At 46.9% G+C, this 27,709-nt stretch overlaps 1 protein-coding gene across 1 annotated transcript; it reads right to left on the reverse strand.

Moving 5' to 3' along the window:
* Window positions 1-803: 803 nt before the first annotated feature.
* Window positions 804-27,253, reverse strand: ING4 (inhibitor of growth family member 4). Its single transcript, XM_014603897.3, has 8 exons — window positions 27,155-27,253; window positions 4,315-4,386; window positions 3,981-4,147; window positions 3,620-3,734; window positions 3,190-3,298; window positions 2,594-2,741; window positions 1,920-1,981; window positions 804-1,684 (listed from the first exon to the last, which is right to left on the reverse strand). The coding sequence occupies exons 1-8, from the start codon at window positions 27,189-27,191 to the stop codon at window positions 1,645-1,647; spliced, it is 750 nt and encodes a 249-aa protein (XP_014459383.1). The 5' UTR covers window positions 27,192-27,253; the 3' UTR covers window positions 804-1,644.
* Window positions 27,254-27,709: the final 456 nt, after the last annotated feature.

A 27,709-nucleotide genomic window follows, 5' to 3' on the forward strand; every position in this document is an offset into this window, starting at 1 on the left:
CATTAAGGGATCTCTGGGCTCTATCTATAGATTGGAGAGTCTGGTCAGGGCCCTGATACTGAACCTCTTTGAGAACACCAGGACCTTCCTCCTTTTTTGGATCACTTCTCCTCATCTTCAGGCAAGCTGGGCTGCATCCAAATAAGGAGAAAAAAAAACTTGACCCCAACCCATCAGTACTTGACCCCCACTCATAAGTACCAAACTTATGAGACACTTAAATTATTCTGGAGGGCAGAAGCAAACCCTCTCACTTTGTCCCAGAGCTGGCAACTGAATGTAAACAAGGAGAGGTTTACTGGTCTCCTCAGTAAGTGGTTAATTTGCTCATACCTTCATGCAAAAAGAGAAATTTCTCTTTCCCCACCATGTTCAACTCCTTAATGTAACCTTGTCCCCTTGGTAAAGATGCTTACATCTTGAAGTCATGTTTCTCCTTACATCTCATACAGAACAGTATCTGTGAAGGCAGCTAGGCTGGGAGTATGAGAGGACCAACTAAAGCAGTGATCTTACCTAATCAATCCTGTGGTTTGGATGCATGGGTTTGTGTTTGCACCCGCACTAGGGCCAAGCAGCAAGGAACTGCACAGAGGCTAGGAGCTGTACCTGCACTGCAGCCAGGGTTGGGAAGAAGCAGTGGCAAGGAAAAGCTGTGGTGGCGGGGACTAGGTCAGAATACTAGTCTGCCTTGTACCTGAGCCAGGTTGTTCACTGAACAAGACAGTAGTAGCTGTCACCATTTGTCTATGAAATCCAAATCCAGATTCAGCTGCCACAAAAAAAACCCCAGATAAATCCTGTAAAGGTTGTTTCAGTGGGTTTTATTTAATTCTACATTTCATGAGTTGGTTTGGATCTCCATGCTTCCCATCACCAACAGGAGAGAAAAACCCATCTGCAAAAAGGAAGGAAGGGTGACTGTCACATAAGTACAGGTTGGATGGAGCCATCGTTCCCCATGAGCTCACAGATGCTTCCTCCTTCCTGCAATGCATTTCCCATTCCTAGGGGATTAGCCCTGGAGATGAATGAGAAACTCAGGTTGGCTCTAAATACTCCCCTTCTCCCTACAGCAAATACCACTTGATGCTAGAAGGAACTATTCAATAGGGCAGGGCAGGGCAGGAAGGATGTAAAAAGATCTAACTTCTCAACCAACCCACAAGATTAAAAGATGGCCTGGCTCCCTGTCACTCCTGAAGGAGACATCTAGGAAAGAAGTCACAGACCTGTAAAGTTAGGGAAGACTTGCTTTCTTCCCTTTCTGCATCTCTACATCTGATTTCCTGAAGGAGAGATGTAGGCAATGAGCTCTGAGTGGGCTGAAGGAAAGACAGGGAAATCAAGTAAACATCCCAGCCCCTGAAAATCTAGGAGCTACCCAGCTACTCTCATTCCTTCTGTTTCAGAAATCTGTTTTTGAATAGCACAAACAGAGGACCTCCCATAGGAATTTGGAGGCAGCAGGGGATACAGAACACACAGGAACTGTTATGAGGGCCCAAACCATTCAGAGGTGGCCCTAAGCACAAGGAGGACAAGACTCCTCCCCCCAGTCAAGGTCCCAGGGGCTGGGGAAGCAGCAGTAAGACCATGGCAGGGAAGAAGGGAGCTCTTGCAGCATCAAGGGCTCAGAGGATTTTACTTTTTCTTCCTCTCCTGGGAACAACGAGGGCAGAACCTGGTAGGAAGCGAAGAAAGGAGGCAGACATTAAAATGTGACAGAGATCCTCCAAAAAAAGACTCCATTTGACCCTCTCTAGCAGCCTCAAGATCCCATGTACATATGATCCCCAATTAATCTTCAATGGGATCACTTCTAAATACCCTACCCAGGGCATTCCCTCTTCAGAAACTCATGAGATCCCCTTATTCCTTTGGTACCTGCAGTTTCCTTGCTTTCAGAATGCACTCACCATTTTCCTCTTGGCTTTGTCGTCAGGCCCACACAAGCAAAATGGAACCATTCAATGGAGCACTGGTAGGGGCAGAAAGCAAGAAGTCATTCATAAAGGGGAACTTCCTTCCTTGACATGTAATTTAGGGGCTACCAAGGGCCCTTGGTCATTTGATTATATAAAGCTGCCCTGACAAATCTGTAAAAGAGACCATGTTAATGTGCAACATAGAGCAGGGGATAGAGAAACATGACTAATTTCTATGCCATTATGAAGCTTCCCTCCTTCCTGGTCCCAAGTTCAACCAGCAGAGAAGTCTGTTCTTCTAAGGGTCCTCCCCAAATTCAGGGTCCTTCTTCACTCCCCGCAATAAGTATCTCCCTCCCCTCTCCATCCCATTATTTGGAGAGAGGTTACAGCATTGTTGCAGCCATGATACTCCAGAAAGTGTATGAGAGGACCCAAGACAAGGCAGTGTGTGCCCAAAAGCTTGTCAACTCTCCTCCAAGTATACACTTGGTCTGATAAAAGATATCACCACAGAAAACCCTGCTTCTCATGCTATTTGGAGATACGCCCTTAAAATGTTGTTGATTCAGGTATGTATCAGATTCACACAGAGCCAGATTCCCACTATGAGGGTCTCTCACTAATCCCTTCTCACTTATTCACACCAAATGCAGGTCTCTTACATCCGGATTGTCACAGCCAATCATTTCTCCGTAGGAGACTTGGTGACAGAGGCAGTAGGTGGGTTCATTGGGGTCCACAGGCATATCCAGCACATCTGAGGGGTGCACATTTCCAAAGGTCACTGAGGGCATCCCATACTCTGTGCTTCTGCAGGGGGAGAGGGGAATCAGGTTATTAGGGTCACCAGGAAAGGGCTGCATCAGCTGTCCCTAAGGTCCTACACATACACCCACAAATCCACTATCTTGGGGTCCTGTTCCCACAGCAAGGCTCTGATTATCCAGATCTTTCCTCCTGCAGGCAGGAAAAAGGAGATTACTTTCATTAGGAGTTCCTGCAGCTACACTAAGGCTCTTGTTTTCACTTCCCCAGGGCAGGAAAGAGGTAGCAGAGTGATTAACCCCCGGTCTGATCCCGTAGAGTGGCAGGACATCGGGCAGGAACTGACCGATTAAGCTGATCCTAATTAAGCAACCTGGAATGGCCTTTCTCCCTCATTCACACCAAATGCAGTCTTTTACACTCATGTTGGTCACATCCAGTCTATCCAACTTGCAATGTTGTACCCAACCTCCTGGGTCTCCCCATCACTCACGTGCGGACAAGTTTCAACTTTTTCTGAGCCGTCTTTGGTGCCTCCTCATCAGAGTTCTTCCCCTTGGAGCGAGCACGGGCAGCTTTTTTCTCTTTCTGGGCCCGGCCCTCTGGTAGGAACAGGAAAGAGAAAAATTAAGCCTACTAGAAAGAGACATCTATAAGCAGTCCCTTTTAGTGTACTAAGACACCCACCCCTTTATCGTCTCTGGGTCACATGCCCCATCATCTCTTCTGGGACACCCCACATAAACCTCCCCCCCATCTCTCTGGGCCATCTCTTTATCAGCCTTACTTGAGGTGTCTCTCCCCCTCAAACTGTAACAGCCTTTGTGCTGTTTCCTGCCACGCCCTCCAAGGCTTCATTCCATGCCTGTTACTTCCGTGGTCCTTTGCCCCCTGCCTTCAGCCCCCAGTGGTAGGGGACTCACTCTTCTTGCCCTTGCTGGAGGAGCTGTCATAATCACTTGACTCAATCTGTTTTTCCTTCAGGTCAGCCTCAAAACGGGCAAGGTCAGTGTCCAGCCGCCGGATGTGCTTGTCCACCTGTTTAGGCAACAATGAGCAACAGCGTTATCAGAGGACAGAATCCCAGGGGACCCAGAGAATAGAGCAGAAACAACTTGGACAAAGAGCAGAGATGCAGCAGAGATCAGTCAGCAAGGAAGCTGGGGATTCCCAACAGAACTGGGGTTCTCAAGGTACTCCTTGAATCAGGAATAGAAATCTCTGGGTCATGATTTTCAGCCCTTCAGACTGTAGCCACCTTATACTCCCCCACACTCTTCTTACCATTTCGTAGGTCTGCATGGCAAGCTGAACCTTGTCATCTCCAAACTCTTTGCATTTTCCATAGGCTTCCTGGATTTGCTTGAGAAGCCCCAATTTTTCCTCTGAGGACAGAGTCCGTGCATTGCTGATATACTCTGTGGCCAGTTTATCAATCTCTGACTTGAGGTCTGAAACAAAACCAAGCTCACTGTCAAGAATAATCATAATGCCTTCTCCTAGGACAGGCAGAAAAAGCCTGCCACTGCAGTGCATATAAGGGAAAGAAAAGCTAACCAGCTGGAAGCTTCCTGCTTTGTCACAGCATGCAACTCTGGGTCTTATCTCAGACACTCACCTTCTGTTCGCTGGTCCAGATCTCGCATGAGCTGGAAGTTTCTCTGCAATTCAAATGGTAGGTTCTCAATGCCTGAAGAGAGAGGACACATGGAGGGGTCAGGCTGTCTAGGACACAGAGTAAGTAAACACAAATTCCATCAAGTAGAGAGCAGTGTTGACACACACATGCTAGTCAGTTCATTATAATAGAAGATGTATATCCCAAAACTCAACTTTATGTTTTATATTGCATTTTTAATATAGTGATGTTTAAGCCAAACACCTCAAAGCAAAGGCTGTTCACTACTGATCCATCCAAAAGGTGGACGGACATAGATATCCCCAACAGAGAGACAGGAAGATTGAAGAAAATATGAGAAGAGACTTGTGCTAGGTCAAGTAAAATCACAAAGCTGGAAACAGGGTACAAGAATCTTATCTTCCAGGCCCATGTTCTTTGTTCTGGCCTGCTGCAACCTAATTTATTTCAGCCTAGTCAGTTTAGCACCTTAAAACACAACTGTAACCACGAACTGCTTTAACAGATCGGCAGCAAGGCTCAGAATGGAACATTCAAAATCGGAGATCAGCAATTCATTCCCAAATGTATCTTCTTGCTAGTCCACTCACAGACATGGGGTCCTTTCAGACTTATCCTACTGCAGGGTTGGCCAACCTTGGCCCATGTGCCACAAGTGGCATGCAGCAGAGTGGGGAAGGGAATAGGCAAAACAGGGCAAAAAGGAGAAAGCAAAGCAGCAGACTGGGCAGGGGGAGGGGATCACAATGGGATTCAGGGAGGTTTGGGGGCTAATTTGTGGCAAGCTTGCCAAAAAGGTTGACCCCCCCACTTCACTTCTGGATGCACAAATAGCCATACCAGCAAAAAGTGCCCACTTTCTTCTTGGCCACACCCTGTCCAATCAAGTCAGATCTGACCACACTGAGTTAAGCACTCATGACTTCCAAGCTTGATTACTGCAATTCACATGCCCTGATAAAACTCCATTTAGGACTCCAGGTGAGTTCTTGTCTATCCTTCTAGTCAAGGGTAAGGGCCCAAGCAGGGGCAGATGCATCCTGGAGATCAATATGTAGCTGCAGGGTTTGGCTTCTTTGACCATGGTTGCTGAGCTGATGGGGTCCACCTAACAAAGAGGAGGAAAAGTAACTTTGCTCATAGACTCATTAACCTAGTGTTTTAAATTAGATTTGACTGGAGCTAGTAACAAAAGCCCATAGGTAAATAAAAAGCAGGCTGACCTGCACAAAGACCTCAGAACAGAAGGAAACAAAGGAAATCATAATCAAGTTGCAAATGGGACAGTAGTGGGACAATCTGTCAAGTCAGGGGTTGGCAACCTATAGTCCATGGGCTAAATCCATCCTGTGGAGCCACTGGATGCAGCTTGTGGACTCAGGGGATTTTGGTGGTGCAGTGGAGTGGAACCACAGTGGAGGAGGGCAGGGGGGTTCACAGGTGCCACAACCGGGTGACAGGGAAAAGTGGCAGCAACAGCTGAGTCCTAGTACTGACCTGCCTCAGACTGAAGCAAGGTTATTCTGGCCTGCTGCCAGAACAGTTTGCCAAATTCTGTATTAAGTAATCTCAAATGCAAATGGAAAGATATATGGAGAATAACTGGGAAGAACTGGAAGTCCTAGCACACACAAAATGATGATCTCACTGAGTTAAGTGACACTTAGTGGAACAGTTCATAGGACCAGAATATGGATGGGTATTCCCTTTCTGGAAGAACAGGAAGGGAAAAGGGGAGGATATACTGCCTTGCATATCTAGAGATGTGCACGTGTTCTGAGGTCCAGAACAAAATAAGAACTGGACCTGTTGAAAGTCTTTGGGCCAAAATAAAAAGGGGAAAAACAGCAAGGGATGTCACTGTAAATATCTATTACAGAGCACCAAACTAGCAGGTGGACAAAACTTTTTTTTAAAATTTGACTGGAGCTAGTAAACCCCTTTGAGACGCTGCAAGAGGCACATGCAGGAACAAAAAAAAGTGCCCCGCGCTGCAGATTTGCAGAGGGGGAGCAAAATTAGACCCCTGGGTTCAGGGTTTCAAACAATACCCGGGGGGAAAAAACTGAAGCAACCAGAGGCTCAATCCTCCACAGAGATGCTCTGGTATCCTGCCAGAACATCTCTGTGGTTGGCCCTTTCCCTGGTCCTGAAGCATGCTGCCTGCCCATGCAGGGCAGGCAGCAGTACAAGCTACAGGGACCTGGACCTGGCTTATGCCAGGTAAGTAAGGGGTTGAGGGGCTGGAGGAGGGGACCTTCCCCAACACCCTGTTTGCTCCCCCTGCCACCCCCCCTCACTGGCAGTAGCAGAGAAGGAGCAGGAGGCTGGAGAGAGCAGGGGAATGTCTCCAGCTCATTTCCAGGGGCTTGTCTGGAGAGGAGGTGGGGGGGGGGGGGTTATAGAGGATAACCCACATGAATATGAGCTCAGAATGCCATGTGGTAGCTACGGGCACATCCAGACATGCACAGATATTTGTTTTCCTGGGAACAAGTAGCAGAGGCACACCTTGTGCCACCGCTACTTGTCCCCAGGAAACACCCATGCTCTGGTGTGCAGCAAGTTACCCCAGGTGGAGTAGGGGAGGCTGGGGCCAGCAACTGTGCTGGCCCCAGCAGCCTTACCTGGAGACTTCCAGGAGTTTCAGCCACAGCAGGAAGCCTGGCCAACAGCCAGAGTGTAGCTCCAGCTGGCCAGGCACCGGTTTTGGGTGGCACATGCTGCCACCAAATGTGTCACCCCACTTGTTTTTGGTGTGGGTTTTTTTGACCCTGGAAGCTCCCAGGGACAACCCTTCCCTGCCCCCCCTCCAAGTAACGTAGCGGCATGGGGAATGCCTACATTTGCAGTGTGTGGTGCCACAAAGGAGTCTGTGCTCGTCCGGATGAGGCCTAAGAGTGCAAGTGTGATCCTTGGATGTAGGACAAAAGAACATCAAATTGAAATTAGGAGGTGGCATTACCCTTATGCATGGCATTGGCAAAGACATTACTGGAATACTGTGCTCAGTTCAGGTTGTTCACAATTTTAAAAGTCAACATACTGAAAAAAGAAAAGAAAAAAAAAATTCAGGAAACTACTGCAAGAAACCTGTTGCAGAATGAATGACTAATAAGCCTGATCTTTAAAGTTGTTAAAGAAGAATGGGAGTTACTAAGGCATGTCGTAGATTCTCTAGTACTTGAATTCTTTAAATCAAGACTACTCTTTTTGAAAGAAATCCTCTATAGAATCATTCTACCAGACCCCCCTGCACAAAAGCTGCAATGCTGTTCCTAAATCATCCATCTGATGCTTATCCCACTTCCTCTTGAAAATCTCTAATGAAGATTCCACAAATTCCCTGGGTAGTCTTATTCATGAATTTACTCTTCTGGCATTAAAGAAGTTTTTCCTAATACTATATTTATTCAAACAGAAGATGACCTTGATTATAAGATGACCCCCCAATAATTTGATTCTATATATGGAAAATGTTTAAGTTTGTTATAATTTTCCAGGTATAGAATCTAGTTTTGGAGACTTACCTTGAATTTGTTCCCCCTCCCACTGCTACAGAAAGTAAAATAAATCTGGGGGGGGAGGGGGGGGAGGTCAAGTAGCACCTTTGGTCTCTGCTTCCCCAAACTTTTTCCCCTAGTAGCTCCTTCCCCCTCCCCTTACTTGCTCTCCCTGAGTACGTGGAAGTAAATACCACATTTCAAAACAATAAACCGTGAAATTAAACCTCTAGCTATTTGAATCTATGTACTTAGTTCATCCAGAATTGATGCGTTACCTTTTTTTTGGAACTGCTGCAAGTTTTAACACAGGTACTCCATAAACACCCCCTTGAGCAGTATGTTGGCACCTACAAAACCCAAGGCTTATGATTTACTATATCATTCTTTGGGTGGGCCCAATAGATTCAACAGCATTTCAGACATGGTGATCCCACAGCTCAGCACTGCTCAGTATGCGTCTACTCCAGATACCATCCACAAAGGATCCATGTGCTAATTATCACTCAACTCATGACTGGAACTGGGTGTTCTCATCACAAGTCCTGGGATACTCCAAAACTATAGGCAAAAGAGGCGTGGGGCAATCTAGTCTGGCTTCACCTCATATATGATTAGTGTGGCCCATCCTCTAAGACAGGCTGAGAGAAGAGGCGACAGAAGGATTCTGAATGAAATGTTTTGGGCCCTGTTTTGTTACGTTTGCCAGGCATTTAAGGCTGGTGAAGAAACAGGAATAATTGGAAATGGGAAAGGAAGGCACAGCTCAGCTCTGGGAGCGAAGAGGAAGTGAAAATGTATGCAATGTAATGGCTCTTCATGACTTGGAAGAATCAGCAATGAGGGGGGGCTGTGCTTAATGGGTGCTACCACAAATTTTATTCAAATGGGCTGTACTAGCCTAGCTTCCTGGTAGGCTCCCATCAGCATCTCAGCCTTTTGGTTAAAACAGGGGTGGGCAAATGTGGCCAGGGGGCCGGATGTGGCCTGCCAGGCCATTTTATCTGGCCCATGGGGCCCTAAATATTAATTTTCTAAATTTTTTATGTGCCCCTTGTCATAACCAAATGAGTTGAGTGCCCCTGTCACAATAGAACTGCCCTGAATAACCGCAGTTACTTTCAAATTTGGTCACGTTCCGCCTCATTAATTATTCCTACCTAGCAGTCCGTTATTGGCCACTCCGGACATATAAAAGTTCATGCAACTTCCGCCCAAGTCGGAGATCTCTGAGCACGCGGCAGAGTAACTACAGAGAACTCCGTAGCGCGATCAAGGAAACTTGGCGGACCGATCACCCACCAATATCTCCCCGTCACCGGGTCCTTGACGTACCCCCCCCGTTTCCTGCAGGTTCCTTTTCATTCATAAACTCATTAGCTTGTAACTCATTAGCATCCGTGACAACGCAAGCAAGCTACCTCGAGGCCTGCGCTGCCATTCCACGCGGCGTAAGTAAAAGCAATCTTTTAAAACCAATAAGCTGTCTCGCCTCTCCATTGCCGGCCCGCCTGACGTCCGATTAAATTAGCGAACCTCTGGTCGGCTCCGGCCGCCCGAGACATGGCATCACGAACAGGATCCAAGGGCACGGTGGTGGAGAAGATTCTAATTGAGTGTTGCCCCTGGCGCACCGGGGGGCGCCATGTAGCTGACTCAAATGAGCTATGGGCCCACATCGCATACCACCAAGCGGCCGGGTCAACCGAAAGGCTCATCAGCGGCTACCTTTCGCTAAAAGGGGAAGAAGGAGTTTCGAACAAATGGGAGGCGAACCTTCACCCCAGGGTGTTTGGGTGCGTGGTGAGCAATGAGCGGGTCCAATTCAGACTCCAAGACAAAGTAGGCACCGTGTCCCTTGCCGGAGTAAAACTGACGGGCGTAGCAGGCCCAGCTCTCGCCCAAGAGTATGCCCACTGTATAAGGTGTGTGAGAGAAGGCGGAGAACCGACACCAACCGACCGGTTCAATCCCCCGACCCTAGTGCCCGGGTCAAGGGGGCATGAACTGCTTTCGGATCTACGGGAAAAGTTGGAGTCGGAGGATTGTGTCGTGGCGCAGTGGACGGGCCCGAAGTGGGACAAGGGGAAAATGTTGAACATAACGTTCCACACTATTACAAACTTGCTGCGGGAAAATGCCAATTTAGAGGTTCAACTGCTCACAGCTGCCCAGACAGCTAAGGAGGCGGCAGTAAAGAAAAGCTCTGAATCATCAGAGAACCCCGAGCCGCCGCCATTCCAAGATGGCACCGGGGAAAAAGAAGAGCGCGCAAAAAGTCTTGGGGAAGAAGGGGTGGTCACGCGGTCCTCAGCCCTGCCCCTCGGAGTGGCGCCAAAAGAAACCCGGCCCCCTGATGTAGTGCGAACAAGGGAACCGCCCCCTTATGAGGGAGAGAAGTTATACTCGGCGCTCCCGCCCGACGAGCCAATGCCCCTCCCAACCGCGGTCCACCTGATAGCGCTAGTCAAGCAAGTTACAGACGCGCAAAGTGCGACCCACATCACCACTACATGCCGCACCCACACGGGGGGGAAGTGCAAGAATTGTACAAAGAATCAAAACTGAAGCCTGAAGAGACCCTGGCTATGTGGTTAGGACGCCTGGTAGTAGAATTTGGGTCGGACTTGCTGGACCCTGGAGGAGGCTGACTTCCTAACCCACCAAGCTTTGTGGAGTGGAGGGCACGCCACAGACCTAGAGGTGGTAGCGAGTAATGCTCGATGGCCCATCCCACTCCCAGCGCTTGTTGCAGGCCAAGTTAGCTACAAATTCCACGCGTGGCACGACAGCCGCCCACCAAAGGTCAGCGCGGAACAACTCTTGTTGGCCATAATCGGGGTATCATATGCCTCTTGGAACCCCAGCGTACACCAGTTGGGACTGACACGGGCTCAGTGCAGAGGAGGGTGGCCTAACCGTCATCTATGGAACCCTGAGACTGTTCCTGCAACCCCTGACAGCATAGAAGCCTGCATAGAGGTCTATGGGGGAGACGACGCCATAATGCTTCGACTTCTCCTCAACCCGATGAACAGGCAGCAGGAGGGAAACCTCCTGAGCCACCTCCCACAGTTGCAAGCCCTTATGAAGCCGCCTGCGAGAGTCTCCAGTAACGCGGAACACCGACCCTCGGCGTACCCCATCGAAGCCCAAAGACCGAGGCGTTATGAGCCCGACGCCCCACGAGAATCGCAACCATTGCCGCAACGAACGCTGGAGGAGAGGGCCATGTTCGGGTTCCTCCTACACTGCTCTGGGCTTACAAAGCGACAATTGCACATCCTGGGGGACGAGGGCCAACAGAACCTAGCAAATGAACTGGGCTTCAGGTTTGATGCATAGGAAGAAACAATGACCGATTACCAACCCTGGCTCATCGCGACCGGCTAGCTCGCCGCATTATTGTACTCCCAGTTTCCTCTTTCCTTTTGTTTGTTTGTTTGTTCCCTTTCAGGCTCGATGGTGACGAAGCGGTAATCTGTGACTGCCCGATCACGAGAACCACGTCACTCTATTCCTGCTATTACCGACAGGTTCCTCGGCGAATGGGAGCTAACTTTGAAACCTCCAACTCGGTTCCGAACCTTCTATCGTTCTGGGCCAAAGCCATAACTAACGGCTCATCACAAAATTGTCTTGTATATACTTGTTTTGTTTTGTTTGTTCAAAACTTTACGCAGTGAAGCCAAGCCATAATGTTTGAGTGGGAAGGATAACTCACTTAACAAAGCAGTCCAAGTTGTTTGACATGCTGACTGTAACCAGATTATGCAAGCTCTGAATTACTGAAAGAGAGTGTGGTGATCTGAAGGTTTTGGGGATGTCGCAGAAAGGTCGGGTAAGCATTGATTTAGGGTGAATGAGAGAGAGAGAGAGAAGAGGGGAAACGTGAAGGCTTTGGATGAAGGGCAGAAAGTGTTTAGTGTCAAGTCGTTGAGAGGAAAAGCAGGTAGTGATGCATGACAAGGTTGATGCGTTTCGATAGTCTTAAGCAAAGAAATAAGGAAAGGCCGCTTAATAATAATTATGGTTAAATTGGTAATGACGGCACGGAAAATCTCAGTTACCTTGAAAAATCGAATTAGAGAAAAATTACTTAAAATTAAGGGTAACAATTTGCTGCGTTTAGGTTAATTCAATTGTCCACATCTTTAGTTACCTTGTGTTTACCGTTAATCGCAATAATCATTGCTGTGTATATAAATCGTTGTATTTTGTAGTTTGTTAAAGAGTAACTTGTTAAACTGTCCACTTTTGTGTGATATATATATATATATATATATATATCCATCCACGTGTTATGCTAAACCTTGTAACAGTAACGAGTTCCTGGATGGAAATTGCCTGTAACCTAATTCCCTTGTCTATTGTGACATAGTCAAGGGGGCATGTCATAACCAAATGAGTTGAGTGCCCGTCACAATAGAACTGCCCTGAATAACCGCAGTTACTTTCAAATTTGGTCACGTTCCGCCTCATTAGTTATTCCTACCTAGCAGTCCGTTATTGGCCACTCCGGACATATAAAAGTTCATGCAACTTCCGCCCAAGTCGGAGACCTCTGAGCACGCGGCAGAGTAACTACGGAGAACTCTGTAGCGTGATCGAGGAAACTTGGCAGACTGATCACCCACCAATATCTCCCCGTCACCGGGTCCTTGACGTACCCCCCCCCCCCCCCAGTTTCCTGCAGGTTCCTTTTCGTTCGTAAACTCGTTAGCTCGTAACTCGTTAGCATCCGTGACAACGCAAGCAAGCTACCTCGAGGCCTGCGCTGTCATTCCACGCGGCGTAAGTAAAAGCAATCTTTTAAAACCAATAAGCTGTCTCGCCTCTCCATCGCCGGCCCGCCTGACGTCCGATTAAATTAGCAATCCTCTGGTCGGCTCCGGCCGCCCGAGACACCCCTGGCTGCTTATCATGAGGCTCTCAATGGCTTGCCAAAACTCAGTAAGCAGCCCTCTGCCCAAAATAATTGCCTGCCCCTGGGTTAAGATCAAGCATTTTTGGTACCAAGGGGAAGGTGTCAGGACTGGGTCTAGTACTCCCAGTGCCGCCTGGGTACTGTAGTACCCCCAGGCCTGGCACCAGCTCCTGCTGGAGTAACACCCACCTGTTTTTTTAAGGGCCAAAAAAGATTTCCATCAGCATGTTTGCCCAATATGGGCTATGTGTTTTATAGTCATGCTCAGTGTTGACTGTATTTAATTAACTTCATAATTGGTTTCCATTGCTGAGCACATGCTGGTTTTGGCAGCAGTTTAATGATAGAAAACACGTTCAGTGAACTTACCTTATATGCAATTATAAGACAAGGAACTTTTTGCCCCTTGCCAACTGTGGGGGACGACTTCAGCTTGTATTCAAGTAAATCTACAGCAAATTGAGTAAATCAAATCTAAATCCACCTTGCTGCAATTTATACACATTGTTTCATGCCCTGCCCTCTACAGCAGTGGTTTTCAAACTGCATTTCATGGCATTAGGAAGTTTGAAAACCACTACTCTACAACCAGGAAGAAGCACCTTGTGTAGCATCTTGCATTTGTCTGCACTGAACCTAATTTTAACATCTCTAGCCCAGCTTTCTAATCTATCAAGATCCTTCTGAATTCTACATCTATTCTCAAAAACGTTGCAATCCCAGTTTCATGTCATCTGCACTTATGCAGGAAGTTCTCCATTTCAGTGTTAGACAGCACTGGGCTCAGGACAGACCCTTGTGAAACCACACTTGAAATATTCTGCCATACTGACACTGATCCATTTATATTTACCCTTGCTTGCAGTTACTGAACCAACTTCTATCCAACTTGTAGTATTTTTTCTAGCCTATATTGCTACAGTTTATACATGAGAATATCACATGGGATCTTACCTATTTCTCTCCTTTTTGTCAATCAAACTGTAATGACTGCATTCCCTTCACTTACTCAACTACTTTAACAAAAAGTTTGTTTGTTATTATTTTTTCTTAACAGCTCCATGCTGACTGCTACTGATCACCATTCCTCCTCCAGAGGATTTTGTCACACAGGAGTTATTGGCTTGATGCAGCAATCACTGGCTAAAGTCATATAGCCATGCTGTCAGACTAGATGATCGTGATGACCTATTGGCTTCAAAATTTATAACTAGCATAACATTTATTTTTCTGCACTCTTCCCACATATATTTCTATTCAATACACTTTTTAAAAATTATTCTCTCTCCTTTTTGTCTCTTTCCCCTTTCCACTTAATTTCCCATTTTTTCCTCATGTTTTCCTGTTCTTCATTCCATATTATAAGTAACCTTTTCTCCTTACATTTCCTTCCTTCTTTTTCTCCCTTAGGGTCTCTTCCTTCCTTTCTTTATTCAGGTTACTACTCTCTTTACCTTCTTCCTCCATCTTCTCTCTCACACATTCTCAATTTGTCACCACTCTTGATTTTCCTGCGCTATTTCTTGCACAAACTCTTCTTTCCCCAAGAAAAGTCTCGCCTTTTCTGCCACATCCTTAAAAGTCAGACATCCACACCATGCAGAATTTTTCTTTCATAATCAGAGATCCACATTTAATATTCTTCCAAAAACCAGAACATGCCCCCAAGACCATCCTCCTTCCACAAGAAAAAATGCAGAGGACAAGTAAGACTTGTCGATATTTGAAGACAAAAACAGTTATTTGATCCAGAATCATTAACTTTTTCACACTGAAAGCCTGTGTAGCTACACATGCTGCTGTTACCCTTTAACTTTCTAAATGTCTAGCATCTGTTCCTTTATTTGGCTTGTATACACACATTTGATCAGTGTACCACATCCATACAGTTACAGCAATACATCTTACATTACCCACATCCCTTCACTGCATCTACAGCAGGCTTGCCCAATATGCGGCCCGCCAAGCCGTTTTCTGTGGCCCGCGGTGCTGCAACAGGAAATGAAGGTAAACACAGTTTACTTTCATTCCCACCCCTTGTCCCTCCAGCAGCCATTAGGAAGCTGCTGAGGGGCTGGGGAAGGGCTAGGGAAGGGACAAGGTTCCCACACACACCGCGTCAGCAATGTCAAGCTGACACGGTGCGTGTGGGAAGAGGAGTAGCCATGTGCCGCTCAGGACAGGATGAGCCTGGCCGGAGCAGCAGGGGCTCAGCTGCACTTTCCCCCTACCTGCGCTGGTCAGTCCCGAGTGGCACACGGCTCTGCCACCGCTTCTGCTGGCTGTTGCCAACCTGGGCGGGTCTGTCCCATCCGGAGCAGCATGCAGTTGAAGCCAGATTCCCATGTGCTGCTGGGGACGGGAGGAACCCGGCCAGGTCGGCACCAGCCAGCAGAAGCGGCAGTGGAGCCGTGTCCCACTCGGGACTCGCTGGCACAGGCAGGGGGAAAATGCAGCTCAGCCCCTGCCAGGCTTGTCTGGTCCCGAGCTGCACACTTCTACTGGCCGGTGCAGACCCAGCCGGGCTCCTCCCGTCCCCAGTAGCTCATGGGAAGCCGGCTTCAGCCACATGCTGCTCCAGATGGGACGGACCCAGCCAGGTCAGCACCGGTCAGGAAAAGCGGCATGCAGCTGAAGCTGGCTTCTCATGTGCTGCTGGGGACGGGAGGAGCCTGGCTGGGTCTGCGCCGGCCAGCAGATTGGTATAATGTGACAAGCCTATGGCTGGGGAGGGGTCAGGCTCCCTAGATCTGAGACCTGATGTAGGCTATGGCACAGAGACTCACTCTGGAACAACGTGCTAATAAATTTGTGTCTATACCTACCAGGAACCCAAGTAGCAGGTGGTTGATACCTGGTAAGCTCATGTGAGTAAAGACTGCTTATTGCTTTCTGTGTGGCCTTCAAAATTTTTTTATCCTACTAAAATATGCCATACTTTGTGAGAGTCATTGCCTCTGTATGAGAAAGCAGAATCATAGCCACTGAACTAAATTCATGGCCCGTGGGAATAATCACAATTCGGCAAAATGGGCGGGAAGGAAAAGCCAGAGTTCTAAGTGTGCACCCTAAAAGAGGTCACAAGAGAGTCAGAAGCACAACCTTAGAACCAGGATAGCTATCTGGTGACAGCAGTTCAGGAGGCATGATGGGAATCCTCTACTCTCATGAGATTTAGGAAAGCAAGAAGACATGAGAACAACATGTAGGCAGAGACAGTGCAGGGCCTTGGAGCCATGTTAATAAGTGAGGACAACTGTGTTCCCACTCTGGTCAGTGACTAATCGTGGGTACATCTTTACTAGCTTCAAGCCACTCAAACCTGCTGCCAAAAATAAGCCCTTCCTACCCACTTACACTTTACCTTCTCTGAACTGGAAATGAGGCAGTAAGGGCCCTTCTAGGGTGGTCCAAGAACAGTAGAAGTAGATCACACACAGAGAGTGAGAGATGTTCCCAGAATGTCATAGATTCAAAGATGTTAGGGTCGGAAGGGACCTCAATAGATCATCGAGTCCGACCCCCTGCATAAGCAGGAAAGAGTGCTGGGTCTAGATGACCCCAGCTAGATACTCATCTAACCTCCTCTTGAAGACCCCCAGGGTAGGGGAGAGCACCACCTCCCTTGGGAGCCCATTCCAGACCTTGGCCACTCGAACTGTGAAGAAGTTCTTCCTAATGTCCAATCTAAATCTGCTCTCTGCTAGCTTGTGGCCATTATTTCTTGTAACCCCCGGGGGCGCCTTGGTGAATAAATCCTCACCAATTCCCTTCTGTGCCCCCGTGATGAACTTATAGGCAGCCACAAGGTCGCCTCTCAACCTTCTCTTGCGGAGGCTGAAAAGGTCCAGTTTTTCTAGTCTCTCCTTGTAGGGCTTGGTCTGCAGGCCCTTAACCATATGAGTGGACCCTCTCCAGGTTATCCGCATCCTTCTTGAAGTGTGGCGCCCAGAATTGCACGCAGTACTCCAACTGCGGTCTGACCAGCGCCCAATAGAGGGGAAGTATCATCTCCTTGGACTTATTCGTCATGCATCTGCTGATGCACGATAAAGTGCCATTGGCTTTTCTGATGGCTTCGTCACACTGCCGGCTCATGTTCATCTTGGAGTCCACTAGGACTCCAAGATCCCTTTCCACCTCTGTGCCACCCAGCAGGTCATTCCCTAGGCTGTAGGTGTGCTGAACATTTTTCCTCCCTAGGTGCAGCACTTTGCATTTCTTCTTGTTGAACTGCATTCTGTTGTTTTCTGCCCATTTGTCCAACCTATCCAGGTCTGCCTGCAGCTTTTCCCTGCCCTCCGGCGTGTCCACTTCTCCCCATAGCTTTGTGTCATCTGCAAACTTGGACAGAGTACATTTCACTCCCTCGTCCAAGTCACTGATGAAGACATTAAAGAGTATCGGTCCAAGGACCGAGCCCTGCGGGACCCCACTGCCCACACCCTTCCAGGTTGAGACTGACCCATGCACCACGACTCTTTGGGTGCGACCCTCTAGCCTCACCACCACATTTCTTCTGAAAAGCAGGGATATCCTGAGGTTCATTTAATGTTTGTAAAATGCTTGGAGAGCCCCACATAGATGCACTGCATAGAAATGCAAAATATATTTTAACTTGGGCTGAGATTTTCAAAGCTGAGTCAAAAGGCCAACTTCCATTAAAATGAAAGGGATTTAGAGGGCTCCAAATCTTTTATGACAACTTTGTAACATGCCTATGTACCCCTTTTTGCAAATCTCAGCCATAGTTTGGAAGCTCAGCCAAAGAACATAAGAGCATAAAAAGTGCCATGCTTGGTCAGGCCAATGATCCATCTAGCTCAGTATCCTGTCCCAAACAGTGGCAGAGGTGAATACTATAGAGGGAGAGTTTTGAACTGGTTAGACCCATTTCATTGTCACTTCCTGCAACTTCATCGGTGTCAAAGGTCATGTGACATCACTTCCTGATGTGATACCTTTCCTGTGAAGTCTCTGAATGTAGCTCGCCGGCCCACTGGGTGATAAAAAGTTCATGATCCGGCCCCACATTCCAAAAGGTTGGCCACCCCTCCCTGATCTACAGCATCCTTTATGCTCACACAGCACTGTTTTGCATTAACTGTAGCACATGCCAGGCTTCCTTGCTTTTTTCTTAGACATGCTGCAATCTAGGCAACTTTTGCACCAGATTATGGGATGCTTCAAGGAAGCCAGGGAAGTTTTATGGCCGCCCCCCCCCCACGGGGGTCTTATTCATAACCCCTTTCACCACATCCTGGAATTCACGTGGCTATTACTGAACTAGTCTGTCATAGCTAGATGACTCTGATTGCTGTGCTTCTCTCACTTACTGAATCAGAAAAGCAGATCTTGGAGTACATGTAGTATGGCACCCAGACTGGCACCAAAACTTTTGGAGCTGTTTGAGTATTTCAAAGGGAGACAGATGAAAATTAAATTCACATAACCCCATGGAATTTATCATACTGTATATGATCAACTACTCTCGATGGAGTGCTGCCTTTTAGTCTAGCCAGCAAATGTAGATCATTTGGTTATTTAAATGCTCCAAAAGCTTTAGAATATAGGACCTCCATGCTGATCTTGTCCTGGTACTGCAAAGCTGGATTACCAGGATAAGATTCCCTCTCAACACAGAGAAGTGAATATCAGTCATTACTTGGAATGGGGCCACTCACCCCTGCTAAACAACCAAGAAGCAGTTCACTGACAGGAGACATCCTAGCTGCGCTGGAGATATGCAAGGCATTTGATGCCACATCTTTTCCTTGAGGTGGCATATCAGCAAAAGATAACCAATCAACATGCCATCAACACATCTACTCAATTACAATGTGCTCACATAGCACATTGTAAGGACCAGTGCACCCACTCTGGATGCCTCACCTACCCCTTCAAGCCAGTTACTGGGAATAACTCTCCATTTGACCTGCTGGATCACTAAGACAAATTCACCTGCATTTTTCTTTGGATAGTCTTAAAAGGCTTGTATGCCAGGATATATAGAAATTCAGCTCCAGACACAAAAGTGAAACAGGTCTATACTGCAGAAGCAAAGTGAATCCTAAGTGGATTAACTGTACCAACTCCTATTTTAGATGACCTAACCTCTGTTTCCATGACTTAAACTGGAAATCTTCATGTGAAGACTCTTTAGAGATGCACCAACCCAATGAAAAGCAGCTCCAGAGTGTGTATCTGACAGGACGAAGGGGAGGCAGAGGTGCCAGGGACTGACTGTTCCATGATGCACTTCCTTGAATTAGCTGCATGATGCACATCATTTAGAACAGAAAGCAATGGAAGATACTTGGGAAGCGATGCTACCAGACTGGAACAGGTCATCCAAGATGACAATTCTACGCATACTAGGAGAAAAGAAGATAGCATCTTGTATTCTGGTAGAATACTTGCCAAGTAATATAATCATTTATAATACAGTAAATTTTAAGGCCCCCCAAATTAGTGATTAGGGTCCCATGGCTTTATATTAGAGATTCTCAGCCGGGGTGCTGGAGCAACCTTGGGTACCTTGAGATGCTTAAATGTGCCATGGGGTGCCATACAATATTAGCGCTGCTGAGTGAGCAAACACCCACACAATTCACAAGATAAATCCATAGTTTTCAAATAGGAATTCATAGTCAGAAACGCTTTGACCTGCTGTGGTCTGGGTTCTTTGAGTTTTTCCATAGTCAAGAAACAAGTAAAAGCTGAGAGCTGACATTTGCACGGGGTGCCTCAAGTCTAACAAGGTTGAGAATCACTGCTTTAGACTCTGTACCAGTACCATCTTCTTGCTGTGCTTGTCCTGAAATGCCTGTCCTTTTACTGGTTTATTGTTGACTAACATGAAAATATATATATGCATAGTATCTGTAAAACCAAGAACACAATAATTGTTTTATTAAATAGTAAAAACGTTTATGAATTGTCCAAAAACCATATAGCTTTAAATTAATTTGAAGAGCATACTTCTAACAGATAAACCATGGATTGATAAGCTGTTGTATCCCTCCCAACTTTTTTTTGTTTTGTTATAGATCACCTTCATAGAACTACCTTCTCCCTGTTCCACACACACACACACACACACACACTCTTAAATGAAAGTTTCACTATCTCCTGGGCCTCCTTGTTATTCATTTGTATTCCACCATGACTTTGCAACTCTTGTCTACTTGTATGGCCCTCACTACCATCATATCCACATACCTCACTACTGTTAGTGGACTTTGTTCTCTCAACAGCCTTAACAAATACTGTCTCCATTTTACCAGGAAGGTAACTGAGACAGTTTGGCTGATTCGCCAAAAGCCAAACAAGAAGGCTGTGACTAAGTTTGGTATCCTGAGTTCCTGGCCAGTGCCCTATTGACTAGGCCATTCTTCTTCCTTGATTCTTTTTCTTGACCTCCGATTTGAGGCAGCACAGAGGTATCCAAGAACCTCTCAAATAGCATGCATCTATAACAGGTGCTGTTCACAGAAACAAAGATCAGTCAGTAACAATAGTGAAAATAGTAGTTATGGGTACACTCAGGAATCCTGAAAAGATAAAAAGTACCCTTTCCTTAAGGTGCTGTTGGTCTTTTGTGTTCTGTTTTCATATTATTTTACAATGTTTCTCCAGCAACATAGCACCCACAGTAAGATGGTAAACAGCTCCTCAATTTCTGGTAAAGGGATGCTTGTCGTTACATGTCAAGATTTATTTTAGATCTTTAGGAGAGCAAAAAAGAAAATTGGAATAAACAAGACTCCAATTATGCTACTGCATCTTGTAGAGTCTTACACCTGGAGGTATATTCACAGAAATCAATCACTGTTCAGACAGGCTACAAACCAGCTAGGGAGACTGCAGGGTAGTGCCACCAGCTTTATTTTTAGAATAATGATGAAATGCATCCTACTAAAGCAGCTTGGAAATTGCATGGAGACATGCACTGCTTTGTAACATTCCCAGCAAATCAGAACCCCTCTTGTATCAAAAGTTATCCAATATAATGAGGTAACATGGGAAAAAGCAGATTTAAAATTATTCAGCAGTTAATTATCTGTGATATACACAGCTTGTAAGTTTAAGTATCATGCATAAGTGGCTCTCTCTTTAACAAATGGTGTCCATGAATCACTGATCCCTTTTTAACTACCAGCAAGATGAACTACAAATTTTCCACAAAATTTCTGTACTGTATTATGTTCATTTAAAACAGGGGTGGGCAAAATGCAGCCTGTGGGCCAGATGCAGCCCGCCAGGCCATTCTATCCAGCCCGCGGGGTCCTTAAAAAATTTAGAAAATGAATATTTATCTGCCCCTGGCTGCTTGTCATGTGGCCCTCAATGGCTTGCCAAAACTCAGTAAGCGGCCCTCCGCCCAAAACAATTGCGTGCCCCTGAATTAAAACAAAGACCTGCTAAACTGAATGTGAACCTATGTTGCACTAACACAATGATTTAATAGAATGGAAAACTCTCACAATAAAATTGCTTACATTTTTATACTGTGATACATCGCAGGGCATTAGTGCTGGAATTGCGTGAGTGTAGGTAGGCATCCAGGCACGTGGAGCATGGTGGGAAGAGAACAGAATGAGGATATTGGGGAATAGTGATACAAAGGGGAAATGGAAAAGACCAAAGAGATTTTAGAAGGGACAGTCATGGGAGAGAATAATGAGTAGAAAAGAAAGGGGAGATTTTGAGACCTAGTCTAAAGTGCAAAGTTTTCCTAGCATAGCGGTGTCTGCTAAGAATGTAAAATTACACCTCCTAGCTGACATAGCTGCATCTTCACTAGGGTTTTGTTAATGCAACTATGCTGATTTTGTCCATTATGTTCAGGGTGGTGGTATAGCTAGATTAGCAGAAAACTGCTTTCTGCCGGCATTTGCTGCATCTCTACTAGGGTTTTGCTAAACAGCCATCTGCCAGCATAAACCCCAGGGTAGGTAAACCTTTAATGGTATAGTTGTGTCTGCCTCCTTACAAATACAAACAGCAACCAGCTAGAAGAATTCTCATCCAGGTTAAACCCACAAACCAGGTGTGGAGGGCATGGGGGGTGGAAACAGACCTATAGTGACTGTATAGAGACTTACTGTTTTTAGACAGGCCAATACTTCTTTATGGCTATCAGCAGTCTTCTGGCAAGCCTCCCAACTGTTTAGTTAGCCCAGGCCATAAACAGGGAGAGCTCCTTATCAAGTTTTGTAGGTCTCATAAGAGTTTTCAAAGGTGGTGCTATGGTCTCTTCTTATACATCTGTCACTTGTTCAGACAAGCACTTGAAATTCTTTGTATTCTGGCAGGTATTTCCTATCTGGGACAGTAACTGGCTCCATATCCCACAAAACAAAGAAGAAAACCCTTGTGGTTTCAGCTGAATTTTCATAATAAAATAAACAAAGAAGGTTGAGTGTAGTGGGAAAAGTGCTATTTGTTTCAAAGGTAGCTCAAGAACAGGACCAGATCTATATGAATACATAAGCAACTAATAGCTGATATTGTCTCAGAGCAGAAGGGTACAGAAGAAGCGACCAGAAGTCAGTTCAGTACAGACCAGTTTGATGCTAGACAGCTGAGGGAAAAGTATGCCCTGGGTTACTTGCCATGGAGGAATGTGAAACTACACAGATGCAATTCCCACTGATGCAGATTTGATTTATTAGAAGTCACTCTGGTTCCCATGCAAATAGGCAGACAGATAAGCACCAGTGGCAGAAAGTGTACAGGAAGCATACCTGTTCACTCTGATAGAAATATATTTCCACCACCAGTTGAATGTTCATGAGTAGACAGGGCCTCATATTGCCTACTCTTCAGGATAAGGATTGTGTTTTCATGCTACACTAGTTGCGTTTTCCAGCACAACAGATACATCAGGCCTCATGGGGAATCTTGTGCATTACAAAAACAATTAAAAGCAACACACTTACATGTCACCTCCTACAAAATCTAATAGTACTCCTTCCCCGGCTTCTCACTCCAAAGTCTCTCAGACTGTGGCATTCCTACTCCAAAAATAAAGTAAATACATGAACACATACCGGCTCCTAACCCATCCACACACAAATGAGTTGATATACAGGTTCCCCTAGGACAGTCAACACATGCACAGTCAGGCGTCTCTCCAACACAAGAAATTCTTCTTCCTTTACATTGTCCCTATCATTTTTTCTTGGCCTTCTCTTCTCCCTAACCCTTCAAATTATCTTTCAAACCTGGTCTCTCAGTCCCCCTACTTTTCTATACTTTGCCACTTAGTACTGCTTTCAGTGTGGGGCAGAGGGAAAAGTGCTTCAGCACCTAGTTCAATCATGTTAGGCTCAAAGCATCCCTCAGAAAAAGGTAGCTCTTATGTTTCGTTCATTTTTAAGTGCAGAAAAATAGTAGAGCAAATCTTCTGTTGCAAAAAAAACCAAAACAAAACAAAAACAAAAAACTTAGAAAGTTCATGAAAGGTCAAAAGGTTTTGACATTATGGGTTGTTTTTTAAATCTCTGAGTTTATCTTGTGAATTGTGCGCCAGTGCTTGTACAGCTAACACTACTAATATTGCTCAACACTTTTTAAAGGATCTTGCAGCACCCCAGCTGAGAATCACTGATGTAGCTGATGGCTCCTCCTTCTCCAGATTCTGTTAGCTACAATACAGAAGGTTAATCATCTATAATAAGTGGAGAGAAGGAACCAGGAACAGATCCTGAAGGGGTGCAGTTCCACTTCCTCTTTGATTCCTGGCCAATCCAAAACTCTAAAATAAACTGTGTAGTAGTGGCAGCAGCATTTTTAGTCAGGCAGCACTGAGGGAGCACTTGAGTTCATTGCTCATTATGATCTACCTGATACACTGGTGACATGTAGGGGGTACAAGTCAGTGCACGTGCACACCCTCGAGATTGGCGGTACACCCCCTGAGATTGGCCACTGCCAATGGTACCTGTGGGCGGTCACTGCTTGCTGCCGCCCCCACCCCGCCCTTGTCAACACCGCTGATGGTGTCGGCGGGTGGTTGCCACCCCCCCTCGCCGCCACCATGCCCCCGCCACCTGCGGGCAGTTGCCATGCCCACCAGCCTCAGCAAGCATGCAACATTCATGACCTGATCCCTTCAAAACTCTTCATTTCACAGGTGTTAACAACCCACTCTTCCTTTTTAATAGTATTGTTCCAGGCTGTTTGTACATGCCATGGGGGTTTACTTCTCCCTAAATTGCAGCAGGGGGTCAAACTTTTTGGCAAGTATGCCACAAATTTAGCCCCACATCCTCCCAAAGTGCCACTCTGACCCTCTTCTCCCTGCCTGACCTGCTGTTTTGCTCCCTGTCTAATGTACTACTACTTGCCTTCTGCTTCCTTTCATGTGCTCCCCACCTACTTTGCTGCTTTCTGCTGCCTGTATCTGCCACTGTGCCACCTGTCCCTTCCCCAGTCTGCCATGCACGGAGACCACTTGTGGTACCTGTGACACAGATTGGCCTGCTCTATTTCTAGATGTTAGACTTGAAGCAAAAATTAATATAGACAATTCCTTTGAAGGAGGTCAGCCTAGACAATCACAATGATCTTTTCTTACCTTAGCACAAGAAGATTACATAAAAGAGTTTTGTGAGCAGTGTTGTGCTGCTGGACACAATGGCTAACAAGGTGTCACAGGTTATGGAAGGAAAAATTATATGTGATCAGGGGCTCTAGAATAGACCTGGAACCCCAGAAGGACCTTCTGGAGGGGTGGATTTAGATTGGCCAACGTGGTGATGCCTGAATCACCTGAGCAAGCAAACTGGAAGATCAAAAACAAGTATGAGCCAACGGGGCTACTCTAATGACACAAATATATGCCAGTGCAGTGCAGTGCAGTACAGAATATGGAGCACTGCTTGTTTGCCAACTCCTTGGTGAGACCTGTACAAAGAAGGACCATGTTGCAGCAATGGAAAGAGCCCCTGCTTGTGCACAATTGTGGAAAAACAAGGTCAAATTAAGACAGCCTCAATACTGCTACTCCCTAACTTCTAAGTACTTGATGTTGCAAACTTAATGTCCTTTTAGCTTAGTTTGGGTGTGTAATTGTCAGTCAGAGCCAAAAGAATAACTACTTGCAGTAACAGAATGTCATTCTCCATGCTTATTTGCACTAGACAGAACAAGATATTTTGCCATTGGGCTCACTGTTATTTGCCGACAACAGAATTGTGAGATCTGAGAATCTAGCTTCTGTTCCAGGCTTTTCAGGAGAGTATGCTCCAGCCTTGAAATCCTACTTCTCTGGTTTCGCCCAAAAGCCCAACACCTTTGACTCCATGCCCTCCAACCTGTCTTTATGCAGTCAACATCACTCTCCCCCATCCCAGCTCTTGGTTCCAGTCCCAGTTTCTCTCAGAAGACTACCCTTTTGAGGGTCTGTCAACAACCTATTCCACATTCAGCTTGCTTCTTTCTCCTCATAAAGCTTATGGTTATCCCAGCTTCATCCTAGCTTACCTGCAGTCTCTTCACTGGACTTTAATCTTCCCATATCCCCCTCCCTTCCCAATTCCTGGTGTCCCCATGTCTCTACCCATATCGCCCTCATATTCTCATTGTACCTGGACCCCTCATCAGATCTATATCCCTGCTTCCTCCACACAGTAATTTCCAAACTTATTCTCCATTCTCAGCCAGTCTCAGTTTCTCCTGATCAACTGAAACTACATTTGTACCAATCTTATTCTTCTTTTTTCTGTACTCAATTCACACAGCTTTCCCCTCTGCTATAGCACAGGAAGCAATCAAGGCAGTGAACAGATTACCTGCTTAGTTCCAGTGCCCCACCAACCTTTTGGACCTCTGCAGTCCCGGGCTGAAACAAACTCAGGGTAGATGGGATCTTTGGAAAAATTAACTATGAAGCTCCAACAAATCTCCAAGCCTGTGCAGACAGGCAAGAGCACGTATCTCAGCCAAAACCAGCTAAACTTTCACAAAAGGTACAATTCTGATACTATGGAGTATAAACAGACATGACATTTCTCCTAAAAGAAAGCCTTTTGTTCAGGAATCCTACAGACTAGGCTCCTTTGTCTACTGTCCTACTTTAAGTACCAGTGAAGCATATGAGACAGTGTGCTGGTGCTTCCCCCCGCCCAAGACGATGCTGTATAGTTAACTGAGGCTTATTTAAGTTCATCGTCAGTCATTCCAGGGACAAGTTGGTTAGGGCTGTACACTCTCCACAGATGCCTACTGGCAGAGGAACAGCCATGCAGCCTGGAAGGGCAACATGTGTAAATGACTGTGCCACTCCTTTTTTGATCAGGGTTAAAAACCCAGAACAACCAATCAATCAGGACTATCTCAAATGAGAAGTCCCTTCCCAGCCTTTTTGTTCTAAGGCACTGGAGGGTGCTAGAAGCTTTGTTTTAAAACATGACAAGGCAACATGCTCTTCCCCAGCTTTGCTTTCTGAAACAGCAAAAATGTTAAAAGCAGGAATGAACCAAGCCTGTCAACACCTGGCATGCAAAGTTCCAACCTAAACAGAAAATGTGACAGCTACAAACTACTTAATGCTTTTACATTGTGTGTCAGGGAAATCTACAGGCAATACTACTAACTTTTTTTCATTTCTCTAGCATGCTCCTACAACAAAAAAGCAAGAAAAAAAAAACTTTTAGAGACATCTGTACAGGAGTAAAATAAAGAAGCAAACGAAACAACCCTGGTGTAGTACAAGAATTGTCTCCGTTTCCACCTCACAAGCACCTCAATAAAAAGGAGGACTAGACACAACTTCCATGCACTAAATTGCTTTTTTTTTTTTTTTGGGGGGGGGGGGCGGGAAGAGGGGCGAGCTCTAGCGCGTTAAAAGCTTTTTTGCTTGGTCTCAGAAGAGCATTTCTTCTGACCAGCACAGCACCCACAGTGCTGGCGACGCTGTGGCTGCAGAAGCAGGGAGCAGCGACCTCGTTTATGCTTCAGTGATGTCAGGAGCGGGCAGAGAACAAGAGCGAGCCCCGCCCTGAGGGCAGGCGCGGCGGCAGAAGGGCACAGGCACGCGGGTGCGCTACCCGGCCCGCTCAGCCGCCGGCGGACAGAGGCCGGCTGCGGGAGGCGGGGCGGGAAGGGACGGTGCGGGCAGCGGCAGCTCCAGCCAAGCCAGCCCGCGGCCGCCGTGACATCAGGCCAGCTCGCTCGACGAGGCGGAGCCCCCGTGCCCCAGCGGCGGGGGCGGCACCGCCTCCGCGCTCCACCCAAGGGGCCGCTCGCTCCGGGCCGGGCAGTCCTCAGCAGCAGCAAACCGGCAGGGCAGGCCCGCGGCAGCGCCCTCCTGCAAGCAAGCCCAGAGCCGCAGGGCGGCGACACCGCGCGCCCTATCCCTAGCCCCAGCCCCGGCCCTTACTGTCTAGGTAGTGCTCCAGGTACATCCCAGCCGCCATCTTGGTTGCTAAATAGGGGCCCTTCCGGTGACGACCGGAAAAAACGGCACTGCTAGCGCTTCCGTCTAAAATGGGGCCATTTCCGCCCTTCTCTACAGCCACTTCCGCCCTACTCTTGGAGCTAGGTTGCATTCCTACCTCCTTCTTGCCACGCCCGCCGTCTTGCGGGTCGGGATTGGTGCTTCTGGCCCGCAGGGGCCGGGGCCCGCCTCCATGGGGCTCCCTATTGTGGCGTATAAGGAGCCGAGTGCCGCTGTTGACCTGGGTCAACCTCCTCCCCTTCGACCTGTTTTCTTCGGCCCCACAGAGCAACACTATGAGCTCCGCTTAAAAAGGGAGGTCACGAAGAGCATAGCAACAACATACAGGGGCAAAGAAGAAAACAGGGAAGAGAGTGAATCACAGGAGGGATCCAGAAGGGGACAGTGGCAGAGCACGGGCTGCCCCTTGAACAGTTGAGGGAGCTGGTGGGCACCAACCCAGACTCTGCCCAGGGATGCGTGCGGAGGAGAGACAGG

Source organism: Alligator mississippiensis, chromosome 1, assembly GCF_030867095.1.
Source record: "Alligator mississippiensis isolate rAllMis1 chromosome 1, rAllMis1, whole genome shotgun sequence".
Lineage (NCBI taxonomy): Eukaryota > Metazoa > Chordata > Crocodylia > Alligatoridae > Alligator > Alligator mississippiensis.

Excerpts from the sequence above, each read along its gene's own strand:
- ING4 (XM_014603897.3), bottom strand. The coding sequence starts at position 27,191 with ATGGCGGCTGGGATGTACCTGGAGCACTACCTAGACA. Across the intron at positions 3,299-3,619 it reads CTCCAGCAAGGGCAAGAAGA|AGGGCCGGGCCCAGAAAGAG; the intron begins GTGAGTCCCCTA and ends TGTTCCTACCAG. Across the intron at positions 1,685-1,919 it reads ACAAAGCCAAGAGGAAAATG|GTTCTGCCCTCGTTGTTCCC; the intron begins GTGAGTGCATTC and ends GCTTCCTACCAG.